The sequence below is a fragment of the Desmodus rotundus genome, chromosome 13, assembly GCF_022682495.2.
Source record: "Desmodus rotundus isolate HL8 chromosome 13, HLdesRot8A.1, whole genome shotgun sequence".
NCBI classification, from domain to species: domain Eukaryota; kingdom Metazoa; phylum Chordata; class Mammalia; order Chiroptera; family Phyllostomidae; genus Desmodus; species Desmodus rotundus.
The window spans coordinates 51,328,873-51,356,205 of NC_071399.1; the positions used below are offsets into that span (position 1 = coordinate 51,328,873).

The window sequence follows — 27,333 nt, forward strand, 5'->3', positions numbered from 1 at the left end:
GGTCATGGTTCCCTACAGTGCCTGCTCTCTGTATTCTCAGTAGTCTCAGCAAGACCAGCAGATAAAGTCTACCATAAAGAACTGTGAGAGCTGAGAGTATCTGAGAAGTTACATAAATCTGTTCATTGGAGGTTTTGTTTGTTTCCTTGTTTGTTTCAAGCAAATAAGGGTGAAAACATGCTGAAATGGGAGGACCTTCTACCCCATAAGCTCTTCTAAGACTAGTTCAGGTTGTTTTCCTCTCTGAATGGCCAGGGCATTGCATTTTACACAGTAGGTGGACCAGAATTTGTTCAGTGAATAGAAAGGAAATTAAAACTTGGGGGAATTAATTTTTATTTTGTTGAAGGATTTTTTTCCAATTTAGACAAAAAAAAAAAAACACAGAACAACAAAACAGTATTATTTATTTCATTGTCACAGTACTGATTGTTTTTCTGAGATGAGGACCCTGAGGTGTAATTAAAGCCTCATCTCTCTTTCTCTAACACTCCCTGGTCTCTTGCTGATATATAATCCACGTCTACACGACTCTCTGAGGTTGGCAACGGCAGAAATGTGAGAGGCGGAGCAGCACAGTGGAGTTCCTCTCAGGCATCCTGCTCCTCAGAAACACATGGCAGTCCCCAAGCTGCCATGAGTCCCATCCCTCCTCGCTTCTCTGTGGAACCCTGCATCCAAAATTACATATCGGAGACTCTATATTTTATGCTTTAGAGCAGGTAGAATGACATGTTCTTTCAGGTCATTAAAAGATGGGGGACTGTGGCAAGGAAAAGGATGGAGCCAAAAGGTAGAACAAGAAAGAAATCAATAAGATATCATTTGAAACTTTTTCTTCTTGAACTAGGTTGAAACTATTGCAGACAGAAAGAAAATATATCTTGATTTTTTCTTTCTTTTTTAGTAATGGAAACTTGTTAGATCCATTTGGGTTTTTGAAATAGAAATTAAAACTTAAATTGGACTTTTTGCCCCTTCTATAGAACACATACGCCCCTACAGAACATCATAATTGATACCATATCATCAGCACCATGTTAACAAAGCACTTTGTATAAAACCACCCACAGCACCTCTCTCTTGTGTTCAATAAAAAGCTAGTAACAAGAGGGCCACTTTCTCAGAGGAATTCTTTTAACCTTTCAGAAATAAAATATTTCATGCTAATTCCTGCTTAATTGGAGGGAAGTCATTTCTTTAAAATCATTGAGTATGAGTTTGAAGTCATCCTTGACCTCTTTAATTCAATCAAGGTCACCTCATATACTTGCCCAAATAGCTTTACTTCTCAATTAGAAAAAGGGGTAAGGGTGTTTAAAAGCATTGGTGTTTGATTAATCATGCTTAGCTGGGGTTTCAGCACTTGAAGAGGGTTTTGAAGGACCTGCTAGTAAGAGTAAAACATTGCTACCTGAAAAATTATGCTCATCAGAAACCAAAAACAAATCATTTTAATGAGCAAAGCAAAAACTGCTTTTTGTGGGGAATTGGGAAAGATTATCATGCTCAATATATAGAAGGTTTTAGTATCTAAACAACCCTCTCCCAGGGAAATATTACTATAATTTAGCCATCCAGACAGTTCTTAAAATATGTGCACTTTTCCCTGCCCAAGGACTCAGAGAAGATGAGTGCAGAGTTTATCAAAGCAGGATTTTGTAGCCCTCAAGCTCTGGGGATGAAAAGAACTAATGAGAAGATGTGTGCTGTTGAAGAATGTGAATTGGAGCCATCTGAATGAATGGGAGACCAGGAGTTCTGGAAATGAGTTTTTGGGAGGCTTCCTCCCATGTTTTCTTCCTGTTTACTGGGGCCTGGCTGAGGACTGACATGCTACCCTTGAAGCAGTTTGGGAGAGAGGGTCATTTGGGTGGTCACGACATTAGGAAAGCTCTGAGAAGGTGGCCTACACATTGAGAATTGGTATCCTGGAACAGAGAGTGTAGAGTCACTCAAAAAAGCCGAGAAATAAGTTAGAACCAGACAAGGTCAGAAGTTCTTTGTGGTATCTTAGTTTTGTTTCTGGGGCGGCTGGACAAGTAATGTCCCTTCTCCAAGCCTCAGCTTTCTCAGCAGTAACATAAGGCTCATCCTAAAGGAGTTTCCTCAAGGTTGTAAGGAATAACTAATTAAGGGATTCTGTGGCATTTTGCAAATCCCAGGTACTTTGGCAATGTTGAAAATTGATACTGGTGAGCAATAACAGAAGGTATAAATGAGTTGTTCACAGGCCTGGCTGCACGTGCAATAGTCCTGGGAAGCTTCATACAAACAACAGTGCCCAGGAGTTAATGTCCAAGCAGCTGTGTTATTAAAATACCCGTCAGGTGATTCTAATGCACAAAAGATCGAAAACGCTGGCATATAACAGGACAAATGGCTATCGATAATAGGTGGGGATGAAGGAAAATAACAGGTTGAGGTAAGGTAATAAAAATATGAGAATGAGAGCAAAATAAAAATGGAGTAAAAGATGAAATGGTTTAGTGTAAAGGAAATGACTGACAGGCAATAATAAAAGACCAAAGAAATAAGAAATGAAAATGAATGCAGTTTATTAGTTTAAGTGGCCTGCGTGACACAGGTAGAGAATTCCCTTCATTGGGTCTGTGCAAGGTGCCCTTGAAGTAGCCTTTGGTTAATTGGGAAAAGGCTCATTGGGAGGAGAGAAAACACAAAGATAGCTTGATGCAGAAAATGTGATGAGAACCAAGGACATAGTCCCTGTTTTTCTGTGACTATAGGAGAGTAGTGGGGACATTTTTCTCAACTCTGAGTGGTGAGAGGGGGAAGCAGGGATGCCGTAACATATACCTGTGGATCTAGCGACTGGTCTGGAGAGAGCTCACACACAGGATGGACCTCGTCTCCTCCAGTAAGAGGCTTGGCCAAGGTAGTTAGTTCCTGCAGAGCACAGCACTCAGCGGGCCTCTGCTGGGTGCAAGCCCCAAACCTGCTGCAGCAGGAACTTTCTCCAGAGATGTGGCTGCAAAGGGAAGTAACACAACTATATCTAGTGGACCAGAACAATGTGTTTTGGAGATACTGCCTGGAGGATTTATGAAAGCATTCAGCTGCCATATCATCCCAGGAGAGGTAGTGAGTAGCATTCAGAGAAGAACGAGTAGACAGATCAGTGAAATGTAAGAAGGCAAGGCAAATGGCAGAGAATCCTAAAAGGCCTTGTTGAATGGTAAAAACTGGGAGGAGAAGGTTCTTTCAATAATAAGAGAGAAGCTGTTAGAAAAGGCTGAGAGCAAGCAGGTGTCAAAAAAATAATAAAAGGAATATAAGGGTGGAGAAGATTATAATGAAAGCATGAAGAAATAGGGACCTGGTTTTAAAAGGCTAGGGAAGTTGTTCTAAAAACTTTGGCATGCATTAGGATCAGCCTAGAAAGTTGTTGAAATGCATATTCCCAGGCCCAATTCCAAAAACTCCGGTTTAGAGGTCTGGATGGAGCCTAGAAGTTACATTTAAGAGATGCCAAGATGAGACACATGGAGGCTCTGTGTGGCACAAACTTTGAGGAATAATGGCCTGGAGACACCAGTCAGTTGTCCATACCAGTGTCCTTCTACCTTGCTTGTGTGTTTAGAGAGGATCAGGAATCTTTTGTCCTAATGCCAGGTGCACTTAGATGTGCATAAATCAGTCACAGCATTGGTGATGAGGGTATGGGAAGGAAGAGACTTCAGAGGCAGCCCAAGCTTAGTCACTGCCCATCCCTTCCCACCAAGCTTAAAAGCAAAGTCTTGGTTCCCACTTAGTAGATTACACAGAGTGTATATAAGGCAAAAACTGATAATAGAAAAAGGTTTTCTATTCAACTCATCTTTGTTATCCAAAGTATTTGGTGTTATGAAATGAAAGCTTTGTCGGAAAAGTCACTATTCCTTGCAAAAGGCAATGACTAGAACTGAGAACATACTTTACTTTTGGGATGACCTTCATTTCATGTTTCAGAATGTGGATGTTTTATGTGGTAGAAACCACCAGTTCAAGAGTGTGAGGGGGCAGGGAGTGTAAGGGAGGTTAGTAGGAGTAGGAAAATGTCACTTCTTGAAGGAAAGATTTCTTGAAGAAAATTAGAAGTGATCCTCTGTTAAAAGGGAAAGAAACCTGCAAGTTAAGAGGAGAAAGAGGTGGTGGCCCTTACATTGAAGGCAGATCATCTGAAAGGAGGAATTCCTTCAGGGGAAGGGTCGCTTCTCCCTTTGGACAAGGCCAAAGACGACTTAGGGTGAAGTGACACCCAGCAAAACCCACTGATGAAGTGATGTTCCCAAGGGAAGGGCTCTGTCCATGAAGGAGGGGTGCTATGGCCAAGGGAGGAAGACTGTTCCTGAAAACCTGTGTCATTATGTGATTGATCTTGGTCTAAGTCTGACTCCCTTTTCAGGCATCTTCAAAGCCTTCAGAGAGTAGAAACATAGTCCTATATCTTGGAAATGGAAATAGGGATTTAAAATGAGAAAGAAAACAAAAGTCTAATCCAAAGAAAATTGGTGGTGGGGAGGAGAGTGCCCCTCTGCATGTGCCTGCTACCTGCCCTGTCCGCCGCGGCCCCTCCTACTCCTGGAGACTACTGGGCCTCTGTGAAAATGGTATCCGCTGTATGGCAGCCCCAGTCCTGCCTCCCCTCAGCATACCCAGGATCCAGGTGTAAGCCCGACTTCTAGACCAACCCAGCCCCACCTTCTTCATGAAAGAGCCCCCTCCACCCTCTTTCCCCAGGCAGAGTGTAATCCTACCACAGAACACACTGTGGGGACAGCCCCTCCCAGGGCGGTTTACAGAGGCTGCCACCAGGTGCACACCTATGTTATCTGCCAGGAGGGACTTCTGAGGTCAGGCAGGAGCCTTGCTGAGTCTGGAGCAGGACTGAGCCAAGGCTCACAGGGGTTACTGCAGAGGTGCTTCCCTGGGGACTCGAAAGGCCTCCCTCACCCGGCACAGTGTCCCTCAACATTCTAAACGGTGGACTCATCCTGTTGTTGGGAGAAGTGGGCATGCCTTTTTCCTTCTCCTATTTTCCTCTGAGGATGAAGGGGGTGGATGTAGGAGGTATCAGAGGATAATGTCAATAGAAAAGTGATAGAGCGTGAGGTGAATTCTCAGTGGTGTTGAGCAGCTCACTGTGCAGACCACTTCATTAGGAAGGCTGTGTGGAGGGAGGGACAGGGGATTTTTTCCCTGAATCACCTTCCCATCACTGTGCCTCCAGACTCACATTTAAGTTATTATAATAACAGGATCTAGCTTACCTGCACTCTCCAAATTACCCTCATTCCATTGGTGTCACACAAAGATGGAAATAGACACTGTATTGTGCTTCTATTTAGCTCTCCCCAATAACTAATGTGCAGACTATAATACATGCTGCAAATATCAAGTGTTATGTCAGTGCTAAGTTGTAATAATAATAATCCTGCAAAAATACAGCAGAAGGGATTTCCATGAGCAATTTGAGGAAAATTGCTGTTTCAGTAGTGATACAGGTGTTACTGAAACACAGATGGATTATGGTCCTTTAGTCCCATAAGAGGCTATCTAGCAGGAGACTGGCCATGTAGCAGGCATCCCATGATGCTTCCAGCTCCAAGCCTGGACACTGGCAGGCACCTGACTGACTGACCACAGCCCAAGGATCCATGCCTTCACCTTGTCATCTGATGGGTGGGCCGCACCTTCCTCAGTCCGTTCAGACCCTGGGGACAGACCTCTGTGGGTGCAGGACACAAAAGCAGAACACAGGTGAGCTCAGGTGGATGGGTAGGCACCCTTAATGGTGGTCCTTCAGGAGTCCCAAGAACAGCATGAATCCCTGGTCACAGAGCTCTGAGTGGAAACTTACTAACTACTGCGGCTCAGGGGCTCAGCAATTTGTGGCTATCAGTGTGCTTGGCCACTTCAGAGGAGAGAGACACAGGCCAGAAGAAGGGATCTCTGAATGGTTTGAATAGCCTCGACAGCCAGATGGGAGGGTTTAACCTTTATGGGGATCATTTCCAAATTTCTCCTGCAGAAAACGTGTATTTATTTTTAAAAGGGCCCATCCTGTCTGCTTTCAGAGCAGAACCTCTCTCCAACAGAACGCTCCCCAAGCAGAGGCAGGTATGGAGTGTTTTCCCTCTTTAGGAACAAGTCAGTCACCTGAGAAGTGTCCTGGTTTCCTCCCCTCTGGAGCTGCAGCATTTACCTGCTCTAGGCCGACCCGACGCGTTGTGTCCGATGCGTTGTGTCCCATGCGTTGTGTCTGAGAGCATGGGTTCTGGAGTCACACTTGTGAGCAGAAACCCAACAGTCCAACCAGTAAAAATGTCTGCAACTTCTCTGTCTCTCAAACTCACTTTCATCACCTGGAAAATAGAAATAATTATATTTTCCAGATTATGTTTTTGTGATGGCGAAAGGTAATTGTGCAAATATATCACATTGCCTGACACATAAAAGTTATTAGCTCTTACTGCCACTATTAATATTACTACTGCAACTCTAGCTTCTGCTATTTGGGGAAAACAGAATAGTGACTTTCTGCCCAGATCTCCTCCTCACTCCCTACGGAGGTGCCCAGGCCTTTGGGCCTGGGCTGCGACAGGACCACCTTAAGGGTACAGAACTTGGAGCTGGGGTCAAGTAATGAAACAAGAATGACAAGCCAAGCATATAGTTCCTCCAGAAGTATTTGTCCAGATCAGACAGCCAGAACCCCAATACAGGAACCAGGTGATCGAATGAGCAGTGGTCTTGGCAACATTAGCACCGGCTGGTAACCTGGAGGAATGCAGATTCTCAGGCTTCACCCTGGACATACCATATTGTTTGGCCCAGAAACAGGTGCTGCAGCAGCCCACCAGGAGACTCTTCTGTGGGCCAGTGTCTAGAGCACACTGGGTCAGGGTACCATCAGCATCATTCTCCTGGCTTCCCAGGACATCTGCCAAAGTGGAGGGAGAATATTAAACAGAGATCCTCAAAGACACAAAGACAAACTGTTCTTGAGAAATCCTGATATTGTTAGAAACAATATGTTAAAGTGTTTTATTATTTAGTTATCCCTTGCCTGAGCATGAAAAAGATATTAACATACTATTAACTTACTGGGACATAATCGAAAATAACTTACATTTTTCATATAGTGCTAATTATTTTTCTGAGGCTGGCTCAGGCTGGCAAAAGAGAGCTTTCAAGGCTTTCACCAGACTATTTACCTAAAGAAGTTAAGCATGCCATTACCTGTTTCCATGGAAACACAAGTAATACAAGAAACAGAGGAGGTCACTTTGACCATAATTAATATAAAAAATAATGGCTTATACAGAATCTAGGAAACAGGACAGTGAGGTGATGTAACACCTTCAAACCCTCTCTTAAGTCAGCAGTGTGACTTAGTCTTTGGGTCAATGTTCACACTGGCGTCACTTTGGTAATTTTAGTAGTGTAGTGCTGTTTTAAAGTGGAGCTTAACCTTGTTTAGCAAGGCTTTTCCAGTGTCATTATTTCACTTTTGATCCAACCAGAACATTCCAGTAACAATGTTCTAAGGTCCTGAGCAAGCATGAGCCAACGACTGCCCTCGTGTATGCCACAGCTCCTCACCCCTGACTTCTCAGCAGTCCGGAGAGTGCACTCATGATATTCCAGGGCATCACTAGGTTTGGTGCCTTTAAAGTCACCAGAGGAGATTTAGCTATGTCCAGAACAGTTTACATTTGAAGTGTCTGATTGTATTCTTGTTTTAAATTGAAAATCGGTAATCCACATGTGGTGGCTCTTAACTGATTATTCCACTTATTGCAACACAGTACACTCCTTTGGGATTCTTACAAAAAGATGAATACTGTAGTTTATTTTTAATCCTTAGGCTTAATTACACGTTTTTCAAAACCATTTAACTTAATACAGTATCCCAGAAAGAACTAAAGAAAAAAAAAGAGAAATGAAAGAATTGACCTTTTAAAGTTTCTGAATTTTTAATACACAAAGAAATTATATTAAGTTACAAATTATTAGGATTCTGTTTGTTTTAGAGCTCCAGTCCAAGGAACATAATCTAGCTTCTTCCAGGAAGCCTCTTCTGCAGGTGGGCTCCACACTGGCTGCAACACGATGCGGGGTAATGTTTACAGACAGGTGGCTTGAAGTTAAGTGGAGTCGATACACAATTTCTCACCCTTTGGAAGAGAACCACTTTGCTGCCACCTGAAGAACCACATTTTTTTTTGCAAATATCTAGCTTGAAATCATTTAATCAGGAATGTAAATCAGTTATATGCTCCAATTATAAAAACATTGATGGGATTGGCTATGGCGTTGGTTTTGGGGGGTGGGGGTGGGGTGAGTGGGGCTGCTGGTTTTTTTTTTTTAATATATAATGATATCACATTTCTATTCCAGAGACACAAACCACATTGTACCCTACTTGGCAGGAACAGTGGTCACTTGACTTAGCCAAGAATAAGAACTCTCGGCAGTGCCATGTGACAGGCTTAAAGGAGAACTAAAATAATGGATGGTGCACTTTTCTATGTGTATTTGTGTTCAGATAATTTATTTAAATAATGTTGCTGGCACATGCTTTATAGCTGCTTACATTTTGCTACACGAATTTCAGTGTATCTTGCAGACTATGCAATTCATTTGGAAAATGTAATTTTCATCCCTGCATACTAATCGATTTCTTCACAAACACCTGCTATCAGTTATGATAATAAAAATGCCAGTCTGAACTGAGAAAGGACTGAACAGAGCTTCCTAAGGAAATGACTTAAGTGTCTTTGAATGCGACTAAATGTAGTAATGTGCCTATGTGGTGCCAACACTTTTTCATTGTTTGCATTTTCTGTAATTTTGCCCTATTACAACATGATGCCTCATAACCATTTCCTTATGGATTGGTAAACTGAGTTGTCAGCAGTTGGTGTCCCATGGCATGGACAAGATCTGAAGTTGGGCACATGGTGTCAGAAAACACTAGCTCATAGTGGGTATACCTTGAGTCCTTTCTGATTTTATACATCCTTAAAACTGTAAAATTGGCTTCTCCTTAGTTTTACATCCACATGTATACCAAACAAAATTTCCTTTATTTATTCCCTTTAGCCTCCAGTTTATTCCACACACCAGTGCCAGACTAATTTTCCTAAATCACCAATTTCCTCATGTCCTTCCAGTGCCCAAGCCCCTTCAGTGGTTCTCAATCAGTTGCTCCATTAAGCCCAACTCTGCATTTTGACTCCTGATGTAGTTCACCTGTCTATTCTGCTTCCAGACAGGCTCTCTTCTTTTTGGTCAAGCTTCCCCTGCTTCCTGCCCCAAATTTTCTTTCTTCAATTCTTGTCTCTGGGCTTTTGCTTTCTTTTGCTCCTCACTAGATGTCCTTCCCCAATTCTTGGATTTCATGCTTTGAAGACCACTTTGATTATTCCAGTCTGCATTTTTCTCTTCTCCGAACTCCCATAGGATGATTTTCTTGTCATATACTTTGACACTGTTGCTTGTTTATTTAGTCATTTAACCAACTTTTATTGAGTGCTTACTATATGCCAGACAGCAAGCTTTGAATGTATTAATTTCCTTCAAATGTGTCAGTTTCTATTATAATTTAAGCTCCTTGAGTCAAGAGACATATTTTGTCTCCTTTTCTGATCCAAGATGCCCAGGCAGGTTTGGGCACAGAGTATATATGCAGTAAATGCTTGTTGACTAATTAATTGATCTCTGATGGTTTGGGTAGGGAATTTCCTGGTTAATTGCATGTTCTATTTGATTAGTATTTTAGTGTTTACTATACATGGATTATTATTGTGAAAAGTAGAATACCACTCAACTGTAAAACTATTATTAACATAAATTCATGTTTGATATTTGAGGAGAGACTTCACCAGGGTGTCCCTGCATCCCAGTATACATATGCCTTCCTTGTACTATAAAGTGCGGGTGGACCGTGTACAAGGCTGCCCTGGACCTGGCCCTGGGGTGGTGATTGGGGTGGTGGCAGAGAGGAGCATGGACTGAGCACCTGTGCTGAGGTCCACTCCCTGCCCCAACTTCTTCTGTGAAGAATTTATTGATAACAAGTTTTAAAAATTTTCTTTCACTTCCCTCTTGCTTCCCAAAGTAGAGAATGAATTCTCTGTGGCAGGGAGAAAAAATGTGGAAAACTGGTGCTATACGGGAGGGGAAGTATTAAAGACTGGTTTTGAACAGTCTGGTAAGAACTAAGCACATCTGGATGGGCACAATAGCCCGGTGACTGAAAGCCAGCAGCCTGGGTGTAAAGACCGTGCTACTCACTTTGTGAGATCTGACAAATTCTCTGCCTTTTCTGTGCCTCGTTATTCTCATCTGTAAAGAGGGGATAAAGCTGTTTGGTGGGGGGTAGTTATAAAGTGAGTTAGTGTGTGTGAAGCTCTTTGCCCAGTGTCCATTATGTGGTGAGTGCCCAGCAAGCAATTATTCATATTGGAGAGACCACAAAGCAATCAGCTGGCATGTGGGGAAGGGGTAGTCCATCCTTAATTTCCTTTTATCATTCACTCCTCTTTCTTATTCAGTGTCAGTTATTTCTGAAGCCTTGAGATGTGTAAGACCCTGAGTGAACTGTCTCAGGTCTCTCAGTAACATGCAGATGGGACTGAGATCTGAATCTACATATAGAGAACTTAAGGTTTCAGGAAGGAGTATTAGAGTAAACCACTCAGCCTTGCAAAGAAAGAATGTTTTAATCTGTTGGTGAAACAGATGGAACTACATTACCATTCTGATAGGAGTTAGAAAAAAAATAATTTGTGCAATTTGTCCCAGCAGTAGAGCGGGGGAGGGGTACATATAAATTCTGCCCTCCCCTGAACTGCTGCCATACAACCTGTGGAGCTGATTGTGTGAAAGAAGGTGGCTCTTCAAGGAACTAAGCAGCCCTGTGGAAAGGGAGAGGACAGCAGTGTAGCATGTGGGATGGCTGCCCAGAATGCTGAAAGCTGCCGTTCCTGAGCTACACGTACTGATTTCCAAGAGAGTGCCTAGACTGGGGGAGAGGTCAAGACACACACACACACACACACACACACAATACATTCACATGTGGGACAAGAAAAATAAAATACATGAAAATTGCAAAAGAAATTATGCTTACACTGCACAGAGCCCTGGTTTCAGTTTTACTTCTAAGATGGTAAGAAATGTTAAGAATTTGGGTGAGACTCCCTTTCCCCAAGAAGGCCACTCAGTCTCAGCAGGAAGCGACTCCCTTGAACTCAATTGTGTTTCTCCCCTAGCCCTGGCTGCTCAGGCCTATGCTCTGAAAGAGGAGAACGACAGTCTCCGTTGGCAGCTGGATGCCTACAGGAATGAGGTGGAGCTGCTGAAACAAGAAAAGGAACAGCTTTTCCGAACAGAAGAGAACCTCACCAAGGACCAGCAGCTCCAGTTCCTGCAGCAGACCATGCAAGGCATGCAGCAGGTATGGGCCAGGGTTTGCTGGGGTTTCGTTTGAAAGGGATGGCTGTATTCAGTGGAAAGGAAATGACAGCCATTTGCAGGACAAGTGAAGGAGAAGAAATGACGACTGAAAAGCTGAGTTGCTAGGACAGGAAAGTGCTGATGACTGTTTGTGGGAGGGTAGAGCCTGGAGAAAACCCAAGCTGAAGAAATATGTTGGAGAAATGCACCCTTGAGGTAGGATATACAGGAAGAAGATCTAGGCAATAGAAAGGTTTGAGTATGAAATTTAGCCTTACAGCCAATGGTCAGGACATTCCGATCGTGACACAAGTGCTTTGTAATCTTCGAACTTTTAAATTAAAAGCATGATGGCTGATTTTACAAAAGCATGGCGAGGTGGGTTTTTTTTTTTCCAAGATCAAAGAAAACATAAGCTGCATTGTTTTCACTTATTCTGGATTATCTTAGGGTCTGGTCAGGTTCCATGAACACAGTACATACTTAAGAAATGTTTGCTGATGGGTTGGATGAAGCAGTAGAATTTGGGTAACAGGCAACTTTAGAAATAAGCCAGTATCTGTGCTTTAGTTAAAGAATGACAGACATCAGTCCTACATACCCAAGTTAAAATTGTGTATTTCCAGCAATTACTAGAAGGAGGCAGAGGCCATGGGCTTTTGAAGAAGGGGAACATGGACTGTGTGAAATGAGGAGTTGAAGGGAGGGCAAACCTGAGCCCTGGCCATGGTGGGGTCCACATCAAAGATTTGTAGCTGAATTTATATTGAAAACATCCATTGATACCTGATACACTTAGGGTGTTTGGGCCTTTGAGTTATCATAGAATAATGTAGCATAAATTATCATCATACATGGGTATTTTTCTATGCCTCAGAATATGTGAATCTAACCACTCTTTCCTGGCAAAAAAAAATTTTATTTAAATAAGGGAAATATAGGGAGATATTGGGAAATTAAATGTATAATGAGTAATATTTTTAAAAATTCATTCATATTGACTGCTATCTAAGATCAGGAGCATGACTTGCCTACCAAACTGTCTTAATGACTAAAGGTGGCTGCTACAAAGACATTCCCCAAGCAGAGGGAAATAATCGAGAAAAAGAAATACGAAAAAGAAGTGTGGATTAGGATATAAAGAAGTTAATGACCAAGTCACTGAAATGGTCTTAAACACCTCCCACCATTTTAAAGCAATTTTTTAGTCTTGTCTTTGAGTCCTGACTGGTTGATGTTCACAGAGTCTTAGATCAGCGAGATTCAGAGGTAAGAGCCCGCCAGGAAAATGTCATAACAGTCGTTGCACAGGTCGCTATGTGTGGAAATTGGTGTAACAGCTGCTGTGTGAGGCCCCTGGGGTTGTCCAAGCGCCCCAACACTGGATGTGTGTTGGCACCCTTGCCAGAAAGAAACTCTGTCAATTTCCCAAAAGACTACGATGCCAGACCTAGCCCATAGGCTACTAGTCACACACTTCCCGCAACCAGCCTCTTTTCTGGTGGGAAAGCTATCCTAGTTGCTTTAAAGTTAATAAAAATCTTTAAGGTGGTGAAGATTCAAGACTGAGAAAGTCAGAGGAGATAAGGGTGAGCTCATCAGTCAGGGAAATGCCTGTTGAGGCTCAGCACAGCACAGCACAGCGAGGGCAGCCCAGGGCCGGGTCCACAAGGGAGCAGTGCGATGAGCCGCCACCCATGCACAGCCCCTTCAAGGAGGTACTCACTTCCTGCAGAATCTCCTTATCAGTAGGAAGCTTATTTTTTGTATAGTTTTTTGTTTGTTTGTTCTGGTGGGGCGTGTTTTGGGTTTTGTCTGATTTAGTCTGGTTTAAAAAACAGAAATTTACTGTCACAGTTCTGGGAGCTACAGGTCCAAGATCAAGATGTGGGCAGGCTTGATTCCCTGAGGGCTGGGAGGGAGAATGTATTTCTGAGGTTCTGCCCTAGCTTGTGGTGGTCAGCTGGTGATCCTTGTCCTTCCCAGGCTTGTAGACATATCACCTGCTTTCTTCCTTCTTCACATAGTGTTCTCCTGTGTGTGTCCAATTTTTACTTTTTACAAGGACACAATTTGTGTAGGATTAAGGGACCCACACATCCAGTATGACCTCAGCTTAACTAATGACATCTGCAATGACTCTCATTTCAAACAAGATCACATTCTGAGGTACAGGGGTTTAGAACTTCACCATATAAACTTGGGGGCAGGGAGACATAGTTCAATCAGTAATAGACACATAGGAGGTAGTCAGAATACATTTGTTGAATGGGGGAACGAATGGGCAAAGGCACACAAACAAGAACTAGTAGGGTGTCTGTGAGGAGCTTTGGGCTATTTGGGATTCTCGGGTCATAAACATCAAGGCAGGGAGAGGTGAGAGCTAACACTCTGTAGGTTGCACATGTAGACCCTCCTTGGCACATGGGAAGGACTAGCCCAGGGGTAGTGGATGTGATTTTAATTTTCACTGGTTGTTAGGTGGATGCAAGGCAATCTCTGTGGCAACCCATCTTTAATATAGTTTTTTAAATATATGTGCTTTTTAAGAATTGTATTTCTCCCTTAACATGACTTTGAATAAATTTCCACAACTTGCTAATTTGAGCCCCTAAGCAAAGAATTCTCCTTACTTTGAAATCTACTCTCAATCTGTTCACTGTCCACTTTTTAAATTTGAAAATCATGATCTCATGGGAAAGTCAACAGGTAGAGGAGGGCTTTGCCCCCCACATGTCATTGTTTTAGCAATCCATCTGTGGGAAATTATTTATGTAATAAACAAAAGAAAATACAGTCTCAACAGCCTTAGAAATAGCATACAATGTTTAGAGTTGCTTTAAGTCTAGGCAAAAAGTTTCTAACTTTTCTTCTTTTAATCCCTTAAGTATATGTTTACTGATATCACAGGGTTTCTTGTACGTTCGTGAAGAAAATGTGATGGGCAAGGTTCCTAAAAATGAAAAGCCCTTGGGTGACTTTGTCTGGTTGTTTCTCAGTCTGCCCCTACACTACATGTGAGTCATAATTTAATATTAGAGGTTTCGATAATAGCTTGCAGCCATGGTAACGCAGTAGCCTTTTCTGACTTAAACTAACAAGGAAGTTAACCTGTCTTTGCCACGGGGATAGTGAGGTTGTTGGCTTTCATTCCTATCTTTAGGTGTACAATGGAAAATAATACATATTTTAAACTCTTATTTATCTTCAGATTTCCACCCTGGATTGTGTAGTTTTACATTTATTGAGGTAAAAAAAAATACATACCATATAAATAGTCTCTTAGGGGTATGGTTCTATGAATTTTGACAAATTCATACACTCATATATTTATATAACCCCCACTACCACAGTCAATGTATAAAACAGTTCCATCATCATAAAAAAAATTCCATTATGCCACTTTTTAGTTAACCTCACTCCCAGCAACTATTGATTTGTTTTCTACCTCTGCAGTTTTGCCTTTTGCAAAATGTCAGATAAGTGGAATCATATAGTATGCAACAGTTTGAGTCTGGCTTCTCTCCCTTAGCATAATAAATTTGAGATTCATCCATGTTGCTGTATAAGATCATTCCTTTTTACACAGAGTAGTATTCCATTGTAAGGAGGAGCCATAATTTGTTTAGCTATTCATCAGTTCATGACATTTGGGTGATTTCCTGTTTGGGGCAAATGTGAATACATTTGCTACAAATACTCACATGATTTTTGTTTGGACACAATTCTTTATTTCACTTGGGGTAAATACCTAGGGGGGAGATTGCTGGATCATCTGGTAAGTGTATTTAACTTTGCAAGAAGCTGAGGAACTGTTTTCCGAAATGTCTGGACCATTGTGCATTCCCATGGGACTACATGAGAATTTCAGTTGTTCTGTGCCCCTGTCAGTAAGCACTTGATGTGGCCAATTTGTTTTGTTTTCTTTTGTCTTTTTTAGCCACTACAATAAGTATACAGCGGTGTCTCATTATGGTTTTAACCACACCTAAATTTAGACAATATTTGTATTTTCATTCTTGAGGTCAATATATCATATTTTAAAATAACCAACTTAAAATCAGAGTTCTTTTTAAAAATATATATTTATTGCTTTTTAGAGAGAGGGGAAGGGAAAGAGGGCGAAAAACATTGATGTGAGAGAGCAGCATTTATTGGCTGCCTCCTGCACATGCCCCACCCCCCAGGGATTGAACCTGCAACCTAGGTATGTGCCATGACCAAGGGTAGAACCCACAACCTTTTGATAGATGGAGCCATCCTGCAACCAACTGAGCCCCCTGGCCAGGGCAGAATCAGAATTCTTTTTGAAGCCATGTATAAATCATATTGACAGTACTGATGAATATTCAATGAAACAGGATACCATTATAAGCTGTTGATCATAAAACTGCATGTGAATAACAAAGATTATGTCAGGTGACTTTTTCATGAATACTTTAAGTTAAAGCTTTTAAGTAGTATTAATAAATGTTGTCTGAGGACCAGCTGTCTTAGGCCAATAAATCATTGACCCACGTACAGCAGTGGCTTGACATTTGTAAAGACCAGGCGAGTCAGCTGTCTTGACAACTTCCAGCAAAGGAAGATCAGACAATTTTGGGGGAAAATTATTATGATCAATACCATTTTAGAAATTAAAATATAGAGTAACCCCATCTAGTTTTGCCAAATGTTGGTCAGTAATTGGTCTTTGAGATATAATTAATAAATAAATGAAAGTGTGTTGTGTCCTGGCCCATGTGGTTCCTTTGGCGGGAGCATAGTCCCATACCTGAAAGGTCTCGGGTAAAATTCCTGGTCAGGGTACATACCTAGGTTATGGGTTCAATCCTAAGTCAGGGCACATGTGGGAGGCAACCAATAGATGTTTCTTCCCTACATCAATGTTTCTCTCTCTCCCTCTCTTTCTAAAAACAATGAAAATAATGTCCTCAAGTAAGGTTTAAAAAAAGAGAGAGAGAAAAAAGAAAGTGCATTGAAATTGAACATTAGTAAGTACATCTGACCACTTACATTAAGCATCTCTTCTAAAATCTCCATTACACTATTCAATTGCTTAGTAAATTATTAGACATTGTACATAGTTTGCCCTCACCTGCTGTTTGAAATTCATATGTGATGAAGTCTGATGAATAAATGTCAAAATCAGGATAATTATGGCAGCAGGAGTGATACTGAAGGTGATGAATATGGCTGTGGTGATGAAGAGGACTCTGGCAATGGTGACTGTGGTGGCAGTGAAGGCTATAGTGGTAAAGGTGCTGGTGGTGAAGGTGGCTGTGGTGGGGACAGTAGTGGGGACAGTGGTGTTTTTGATCATTAAAAAGTTTGGGATGAACAGGTAAAATGAGCATATCCAAGAAAGTTTATTTATTCTTTTTTTTAAATTTTTTAATTTTTATTTATTTTCAGAGAGAGGGGGAAAGGAGGAAGAATGTGAGGGAGAGGAGCATCGATGTGCAAGCTGCCTCTCGCACACCCACAACCGGGGACCTGGCCCACAACCCAGGCATGTGCCCTGACCGGGAATTAAACTTGAGAACCTTTGGTTTGTGGGACGATGCCCAACCCACTGAGCCATAACAATCAGGACACATCCAAGAAAATTTTAGAGAATTATTTTTATATCTGATAAAAAAGGTTGTCCCTTAAAAATTGTGAAAATCCTTATAATCCCAGCAGGCCCACTGCTCCCAGCAGACATCAAAAGGTGATGCTACAGCCCTGGCTGGGGCGACTCCATTGGTTGCACCCCAGTGCTGAAAGGTTGCAGGTTCGATTCCTAATCAGGGCACATACCTAGGTTGTGGGTTCAATCCCCAAGTGAAGCAACTGATCGAAGTTTCTCTCTCGCACTGATATTTCTTCCTTTCTCTTCCTCTCTTTCTAAAAGCAATGAAATAATAGGCTGATTCTCTGCCCATTATTCTTTTTCTCATATTATCTGTTTAAACATTATCTTTTATCCTTTGTACTGAAGTTTATATTGATAATCACATTATTTTATTTGCAAATATCATTTTTCTTCTTTGATTATCTCTTCATGAAACCTTATCCTTGTTTTTTGGTTGCATTATCTTCTCAAGTCTTTTTGAGAATACTCATCAGAAATTTTAAAAATTCTCTTTGTTCCTGAATCATTTCTGTGTTTTCCAAGATTGGATGTTTGGTTTTTGTATCTCAGTCTGTCTCTCACACTACAAGTTTCTTCTCATGTGAGGGGATGCTTGGTAGTCTGTTTGTATTTGGGAGTGAAAGGCTCAGTTCACTTTCTAAGGAGGCTGTGTGGTTTCACTCACTGTTGAGTCCAAGTCTCCATCTTCCCACCCGGAGTCTTCCTCCCATGCATGACAACTGACCGGCAGGCTTCATTTTCAGGAGAGTTTGAAATCCCACAAATGTCAGAATCTGTCCTACACTGGAAACTCCCGAGAACTCCCTTCCCATTCCGTTTTTTAAAGTTTGTTTTTGACAGACATTTTAATTGACTCTCTGGAGAAAGGAAAAACAAAAACTAAAACACCCATGGACTGTGTCTGACACTTGAACAAAAACCCATTTCAGGAGCTTGTAACTTTAATGCAGCCCTTGAATGAACTCTGATTGGCATGTGGGCCAGTGAGAGGGTCAGGGGAAGAGTATTACAAGTTACTCTGGCTGGACTTCCGGTCAAGATGATGGCATAGGTAAACATGGTTCACTTCCTCACACAACCACATCAAAATTACAACTAAATTATAGAACAACCATCACTCAGAACTGTCAGAAAGAGTTGAATGGAAGTCTGACAACTACAGAATTAAAGAAATCAATCCATCCAGACTGGTAGGAGGGGCAGAGATGTGGAACAGGCTTGTCCCATGTCCATGTGTGGTGGATAAAAAGTTGGGAAGGATATCTTGGGAGCGAGGAGTCCCAGCCCCACACCAGGCCCTGCAGCACAGGGTTCCACTGCCAGGAAGGTAAGTCTCCATAACTTCTGGCTTCAGGGATTAAGTCGGTGAAAGAAAGGGCTGAAGTTCCTCTTAAAGAACCCACACACAGACTTACTCAGACTCACTCCCTCTGAGGTCCAGGATGAGGGTAGCAGCTTATAAGGCACTAGTGGTATACAGGGAAGAACTGAAGTGAGAGCTGGGGAACAGCTTTCTCCCAGACAGGAAAGCAGGCAAAAGCCATTGTCCCATTTCTGAACCCTCCCCCCACAGAACCATAGAACCAGCAACTGGTACCATAGTTAAGACTCCATCAACCTGGCTGACACTGTTTGCCTACTCTGGAGATCTCCTGAGGCTTTGTCCCACCCAACTTACAGCTGTTAACAGTGGCTTTCCTTTATGCATGGCTGGTCTGGGCTCATGCTTCACAATTTCCTAAATCCTTTCAAGCAAGCAACAGCCTGCCTCAGTGAGCCCCCAGGACCTGTACCTCTTGCTAAGTGATCGCAGGCATGGCACTAGCAGCAGCCAGACTAGATTCACAGCTTGGCTTTGCCTGGGAATCTCCAAGCCCAGCATAAGTAGCAGCCATCTCAGATTGCTTTATAACTCAGGCAGGGTACTCCCATGAAAAACACAGGTAGGGGCTGACCTTAGCCTGTACCATCTGAGAAACCCAAGGGCCTGTGCATCCAGTGGACAGCTACAGACCAATCAGAGCACCACCACCCTGCCCCTGCACAGCTGATCCTCCACAGAGGGTGGAAGTTGGTGGTTAGTGTTCACATCCAATCCTTACAGCTGACTGGCCTAGGTAAATCCCTCCCATTGATCTGCCAACAGCAACTAAGGCTCAACTACAATAGGAGGGTACACTCAGTCCACTTGTAGGGCATACCTCAAGTACCCAGCTTCAGTGATAGGAGAGGCTGTGCCACTGGAACCTATAGTCCACCTACTATATTAGGCTATGCTACCAAAACAGGGAGTCATAGCAGCTCTTCCTAATGCATAGAAACAAACACAGGGAGGCTGCCAAAATGAGGAGTCAAAGAAACATGGCCCAAGTGAACGAACAGATCAAAACTCCAGAAAAAGAGCTAAATGAAATGGAAATAAGTAATCTATCAGATGTAGAACTCAGAACACTGGTTATAAGGATGCTCAAGAAACTTAGTGAGGACCTCAACAGTATAAAAAAGATCCAGTCAGAAATGAACACTGCACTAATTGAAATAAACAATAATTTGTAGGGGAAAACAGTAGGTATAGAGTGGATGAAGCCAAGTGGATGAAGCTGAGAATCAAATCAATGATATGGAACATAAGGAAACAAAAAACAACCAATCAGAACAACAGAAAGAAAAAAGAATCCCCCAAAACAAGGATAGTACAAGGATCCTCTGGGACAATTTCAAGCATTCCAACATCTTCCCATAGGGGTGCCAGAGGAGAAGAGAAAGAGCAAGGAATTGGAAATCTATTTGAAAAATAATGAAAAAAACTTCTCTAATTTGGTGAAGGAAATAGACATGCAAGTTCAGGAAACACAGAGAGTCCCAAACAAGATGGATACAAAGAGGCCCACTCCAAGACACATCATAATTAAAATACCAAAGGTTGCCTTGGCTGGTGTGGCTCAGTGGATTTAGTGCCAGCCAAAGGGTCACCAGTTTGACTCCCAGTCAGGGCACATGCCTGGGTTGTGGGCCAGGTTCCCAGTAAGGGGCACACGAGAGGCAACCACACATTGATGTTTCCCTCCCTCTCTTTCTCCCTCCTTTAGAAAAAGAAAATGCCAAAGATTACATATAAAGAATCTTAAAAGCAGCAAGAGAAAAGCAGTTAGTTACCTACAGGGGAGTCCCCATAAGACTATTAGCTGATTTCTTAAAAGAAATTTTGCAGGGTAGAAGGGATTGGGAAGAAATATTCAGAGTCTTGAAAAGCAGGGACCTACAGCTAAGACCCAGCAAAGATATCATTTAGAATTGAAAGGCAGATAAAGAGCTTCCCAGACAAGAAAAAATTAAAGGAGGTCATTATCACCGAGCCATTATTATATGAAATGTTAAAAGGACTTATTTAAAGAAAAAGAAGATCAAAACTATGAATAAAATGGCAATAAATGCATATCTGTCAGCTATGGAATCTAAAAAATAAACTAAGCAAACAAGAACAGAGACAGAATGATGGATACAGAGAGTGTTTTGATGGTTGCCAGATGAAAGGGAGAGGGGGAGAATGGGTAAAGAGATGAGAGGATTAAGAAGTACAAATAGGTATTTACAGAATAACCATGGGGATATAAAGTACAGTATAGGAAATGGAGTAGCTAAAGAATTTATATGAATGGCCCATGGACATGAACAATGGTGTGGGGATTGCCTCAGGGAGTAGTGGGGTTGCTGGTTGGAGGGGAGCAAAGGTAGAAAAATTGGGACAACTATAATAGCAGAATCAATAAAATTAAAAAATAAAAAATAAAGTTACTCTGGCTGTCTAGAAGCATACAGGGAAAGTAAGAACAGTGTGCACATTTTCAAAATGTCTGAGAAAAAGAACATGGGGACTTAAGGCAGCATATTTTGGAATAAAGATAGCTGCCTCAGCTTGAAGGGGCAGATACACAAATTAGATGGCAGCTTTAAGGGAAGAGGAAAGGAAGATGATTAGTTCAGAAGAAGTATCATGAAGAGGCTGCAATATGTAATAATGATAGTGATGTGATTGACTATTTTCCATTCTATTTTAGTATTTTGACCTGGAAGAAAAGAAAGCAGGGAATAAAAACAACTGACTGTACAGATGCAGGCAAGCATAAGCTCAAATGGTTGTGCAAAGAGGAGAGTAGAAGGAGGGATGGAGGATGAGAAGGACAGACAGAGATAAGGGAAGGGCAAGGGAAGAGCAGTTCTTCCTCTAGAATTTTTTTAAAGGAAAATGACACAAATGTAGAAGAACAAGAAGAGAAAAAAATTCTCTGAAAGAAAAAAATTCAACATTTTTATGATATATTTTAAGAGCTTTTACAAAACATTTAGATAAATGAACTATATGTAGTGTGAAAAACTAAAGATTGATTAGTTTGGAATTTGAATGGTAATATATTATGAGGATTTTTCTTCTAAGTGGTATCCTTCCCTCAGGAAATTCAAAATTGTTCAGTTGGAAGAGAATAGGACACACATAGCAATCTGCTTGTTTACTCATTCAGGAAGAAGCATGTAACCACATTATCATAATATCTTTACTATATGAAAACATTTCTACATCAGTACATAAAATAATTCACTATCACTGGACGGGGCAAGAAAATTACATTACAGTGTAGAAAAAGGGGCTTTCTTTTAGACTTTCATGTGCAAATAGGAAAACATTTAGTTTTAGAAAGTTCAAAATATGTATGTATATAAAGTGTACTCACACAATACAAAAAAATCAAGAATATCTGTAAGCTATGACTGCAGAGAAATACCCCATGTTTATTTGATTCTATTTCAATGACCCAGATGAAGTGGCTTTTTAATAGAAAATAACTCACAAGACACTCCCCATATTCATATTAGAAGATTTTGACATTTCCCATATTCATATTAGAAAGTTTTGACGTTAGAAATTTTTGGTAGAATCAGGAAAATCACAAAACATGTACATTTTCAGATACTATGGCTTAAAAAATGTTAAGGACTGGGCACCAGGGTTCATAGTAGCTGCAGATTTGGGGTCCACCAGGATCTTCTTTTCAGTCCACCAAACTACTGTAGAGTCTATCCTTTGATTTGCTATCCATTCTTCAGCCAAGTGCCTTGGGATGGTGCTGTGTGACAGCAGCACACACGATGGTGACGCTAGTCCTCATTTTAATTCAGTGGCACCATTCATTGGGCAGCTAGATGTCATTTGTAGAGTTCTCACTGGCAGCCTGTGCATTTCTAACATCTGCAGATTGCATTCTCCGGCACATCAGAAGAAAGTATATATCCCACTTCAGTGTGAGACTACTAAGGGCATGGTTGGTCCATTTGGAATCAGAAATAGAAACCAATTCTTAAATGCTGGGTCCAGAGCTTTACATAACAAAGCCCTACATGTTTGAAATGAGAACCTGACGTCTGCTAAGGAGTTTGGGAGTTTGAAGCACATACCCATTCGACACGGGCAAAGATACAAAGACTAAAAGTGAATATAATGGAGAGGAAACCTCCCTAAGTTTTTCAGTTTCAAGTAAGAATGGGCCACTGGGCATCTTGCTGTTTCCACTGAACAGAGACCACCAGATAAGGAAGGAAAAAAGTTGCTTTTATGCCACCCAGTGGATACCAAGCTTTTGCATAAGACAATGGAAACAGTGATCAGTAAAAGGAAAAGGTGCTGTACAACTTCATGAGGGCCAGCCTGTCTGAACCTCAGCTTCTTCATCTGGAGAGTAGGTCCTGCCAACCTCAGTCAAAACTTGTTTCAGTAGAATGAGGTTATATATGTGAACACACCTTGAAAAGCTATTATACAAATGCAAATTGTGATTACCATATTCCTGGTGAAAATATGAAGAGTAGAGAGGTTTAAGAGAAGCCTCAGGGTTTACAGAGTAAGTCTGGACAAATCCAGATCTGAGCTTCCTGGTCCTGGGGCATCCTGCGCTGTGACTACTCTGCCCCTGACCACAAGTCTTTGCCACTTTCCATGGTTAACCCCCAAAAGCAGGTCCACGTTATTTCACACAATGCTCACAGATCAGGAGGAGGTGCTTATCCTGGTTTCTCAGGTAAGAAATTGAGACCTAGAGATGTCAAGTGACTTGCCCAGGGCACAGCATGTACCTGGCAGAGTCAGAGTTCCACACCCACATTCTCTTCCCTCACAGCTGCCTGTGGTATAGGCTGGACACAGTGCAGCCAGCACCATCCTCACGAGAGCAGAGGACCTGGAAGCTGTCCCTTTCCTGTACTTGATGATTGCTAGAAATATTGGCAAAAACCCAATGCCTGTTTTCTGATTCTGTGTCATAGCCCCTAATTTGGTGTTGACATTAGCAGAGTGAGAGCTAGCAAAAAGAAAATGGCGTATATGTGGCTTTTATTTATTTTATTTATTAAATTTGGACTGTGGAAATAAAACTCTTTACTCTGAGAAGGGAAAGAGAAGCCCTAATAAAATTAACTAAGGGAGTCTTCATCGCATCATTTGTTATTTGCTCTTCCATTGATTAATTTGATCATCAAATGCATCCTCATTAGTAACTGTCCTTTCTAAAAATAATGAAGCCAGCAGACAAATTGATGTGGGAGCCAGGGGTAGAAATAATGGCATTGCCCTGCACAACAGTAAAGTCTTTTGGCTTCTTTCTTTTGCTCTTTGCCCCTGGATTTTTCAATGGGAGATACAGCCTCTTCTGTAGACTTAACAGCCATACACAGGACAAAGGAACTCTGCTTCCCCCAACACCATAGCTGCGGTTGTTGGATGACCTTTGCATGACCCTCCTCTCCACCACCTCTTTTGGAAATTGCTTCCTGACTTGTAGGCCATATCACACCAAGAGTGCCAGATTTATAGTGAAATGGATCTTTTCTTAAGTGCTATAAATCAAAATAGGCTTTTGCTGCAGACACATACTAGCCTTTCACTCTATTGGACCATTGTCGTCTCTCTCTCCAGCCACAGATGCTAAAATGAATCCTTGTGGCCTGGCCTTGACTTCATTTCTGTATAGTCTGCCAGTGCAAAGCAGCAGACCCATGCACACTGCAGCCCTGAGCCTGGGTGCATACTGCCGCCTGTATACAGCAGGTGTCACGCTCGCAGCCACACTGTGTAATTCTCCATCCCTCAAATTGAGCTGCAGTTGGGAGGGAACTGTGCTCCTGGGCTTTCTCCATGCAGCTGGTTAGGGGAGGAAACATGAGGATTAGAAAAACCAGGCAATTGTCTTCTCATCAGAAATGAAGGCTGCGAAGAGAAAGCAAGGAGAAATGTGGTAGAGGGCGAAAGAATACAATGTGCAAGCAATCTGAAAGGACAAGAACAATTCTGAGGAAAAAATTCTCTTTATCTAAAAGAATAAACAGGGAGGAAGAAATACGTAGGTGGGAGTTGCAGTTTTTCTGGGTCTAGGTTTGTCGTTTTAATTTTTGTTTTATTTTCCTTTTTATAAAAGAATATATACTCAATGCAGAAAACTTGAAAACATAAAAGAAGCATATAAAAGGAAACAAATCATTCCTAGTGTCACTACCCAGATAAAATATTGTTAACATTTACATATATCCTTTCAGTCTTTTTCTCTATGTACTCAAATATATAGGGGTAATCATTTTAAAATATTGACCAATGGAATAGCCAAGCTTAGTTAAAGTTTCTGGAACTGTAACCAAAGTGTGGAATTGGGAATTCAGTTCCAAGATGTTGTTAGAAGGTTAGTTAAAGACCATGTTTTCTCCTCTGTTTAACAAAGCATCCTGAATAGTCATCAAGGGAAGTTTAAACAAAGTTAGTGCCCAATCTGGTCCTCACTTAACAGACCACCCATTTCACTCAGCTGATCATTGGGAAGCCCCTGCCTCATGAAGTTCTTTTCCTGATGCAATTTCCTCAGGTTGGTAATCACCTTTCCGAGTTTTCCTGGTTTCTGTTTCATCTCTGTGTATCTCTGTGCCTCCCTCTTCTTCCCACTTTATCCCTCTTATCTCTTCCCCTCTCTCTCACGTTCTCTCTCTCTCTCTCTCTCTCTCTCTCTCTCTCTCTCTCTCTCTCTCACCCCCACACACACACCACTTAATAAATAGCCTCAAAAGCTTTATTTATTGGAGGTGCTGTAGATGATAGAAAAGGAGGCATTATACTTAAACTCTGGTTGTACAATAAGTTTCCAAGGAAGGGGTGTTACAAGTAATGCTTACAAATGAAGGAGGAGCAGAATGACTTCTCAAAGCTTTATTATCCCTTTTTTCTTCTTTCTTTTGTTCTCTAATTTATTCTGCTGTGACCCCATGCATACACATTCCATTTTTCATGTCTTCCACCACCAGCACCACCTTAATTAATTTTAAGCTGGGTATTACTCAGGTATCCCAGTCAGAGGAGTTTCAATGGCAAGCCCAGGGACTCTCATTCACTGTGTTAGAGATGCATATTTTCTCCCAGGATTTATATTTTATCCTGAGTAAGTCAGTTTGGTCATTGAAGCAGAGTGGTGGTCTGCAGTTTTGTCTCTCCCTAATTCTGTGTGCTCCTTGTCTTCTTTTCCTCTGGGTTTATATTTCTTCCCTCGTGGTTTGTATTTCTTATCTTCAGTGCTACTCAGTTTATTTCAGGAAGGTTTCGGTAATGACCTAATTGTAAAATCCACAAAAAAGCTCTCACGCTGAGTTTCTCTTTACAAATATAATCCCCTCCCCCAGTAATCCTTCAATTTATCATTTGGGGGAAGGAAAAAATGGGGGTTCATGATGTAGTTTCTCCACTCCACATCTGATATGTGAGCTCAGAGTGATCTCAGAGACTCTCCGGATCATTTAAGGAGCTCTCCCAGGTCTAGTCTTTCCCTCATGGGTGCTTGGGACTTAGCTGATTAGGCTGGTCTTTCTGCCCCACTGGTAGTTGACTTGCTTGATTTTAAGCCCACAGTTTGCAGGTCATTTCTCATGTGAAATGCTTTGCTTTGGCTACATGGACTACTCACACTAAGAAAGCATGAGAGAAGGCAATGATAATGAGAATTCTGTATTAGACAGCAAATGTGGACTGGATTTGGGCTCAATTTTACCACTGTTGTTACAGCACAAGGACTGCAATATACAGAATGTTAAAATTAGGAGGGGCATTAATAGGCCATACATTACCCCACTTACTTGTTAGTTTTAATCACATAGTGAGGTTAAGTCACTGAGCTAAGCCCCCTGCCCTTCTAGTCTCATCTGGCTGCCCAGGGCTTCTGATTCCTGGCCCTCAAGTATATACTCTGCCTCCTCGTAGGTGTTTGCATTCTGAGAATCCTTTCCTTTTACATTTATTTATATATGTCTCCTACCCCCCCTGAAAAATATAAGTTGAGACACAAGGGCTATGATTTTCCCCTGACATGTTAAATAAGTGCTAGTTTCTTTTGTCTTCTTATGTTGTAGTTGAAACTAGTTCTGACACCTAAGACTAGCCTTTTATGGCTTACTCAGTACTTTATATCCAACAACTATCTGAGTAAGTAAATGAAGGAAAGAACAAATCGTTGAGTCACCTCACACATTTTATTCTCAGTGACAGAAAAGTCCAAACCAACTTCCCTGATTCTTAGTCTTTGCTGCTTTTCCTACTTAGGCCTGAACAAATAATAATCTCATGTCACTGATAGAGTAGAATTAGCTTTCTGACAAGACTTTGTTGAAGTTTAAGGATTGATGAGGTGCTTCTCTCTTTAAATGTCACATGCTCTCTGCTGGTGTTGAAGATCCTAGAGAGCTTACTAGTCACTGGCCTTACTCAGGGCAGTTGGTGTGCCCCAGGACTCTGAAAGAAGGACTTCAACCACAGGAAATAAGCCATCGTGTTTTCACTCTTGCTGAATGGGTGTACGTGCGCTCACCAGGGTTTCTGTTCAGATAACATCTTTCTACTATCCAGATGCTTTGGGAGTCTTAATGATGTTTTTATTTGTACTGTGCTTACCCAAGGAACCAAGGCATAGAAAGGGTAGATGAGGAATCTCCAAATCAGACAGTACAGTGCTTACAATTTCTTCCTAATGGTTTTTCCTAATGTTGAAAGTGAGACTGTTTCACAAATTGAGATATAAAGGACAATGGGAAGCTGCCAACCACACTCTTTAGTGAAAGACCCTAGAAGATGTCAGGGAATAAGGACATTCTTCTAAGAAGCTCTGCGTTCCCTTCCTCTTGCTCTTCCTGCAGATGTTTGCAGTTAATGATGC

The 27,333-nt window shown here is 41.6% G+C and overlaps 1 protein-coding gene across 20 annotated transcripts in view; it reads left to right on the forward strand.

Annotated features, from left to right (window-relative positions):
• ENOX1 (ecto-NOX disulfide-thiol exchanger 1) overlaps positions 1 to 27,333 on the forward strand; it is a 609,204-nt gene that overhangs the window by 483,268 nt on the left and 98,603 nt on the right. For all 20 annotated transcript variants that reach the window (XM_045202239.3, XM_053916761.1, XM_053916762.1 and 17 more), the window contains one exon: positions 11,283 to 11,467. In XM_045202239.3, the coding sequence (XP_045058174.1) occupies positions 11,283 to 11,467 (185 nt within the window). The remainder of the gene's footprint in view (positions 1 to 11,282; positions 11,468 to 27,333) is intronic.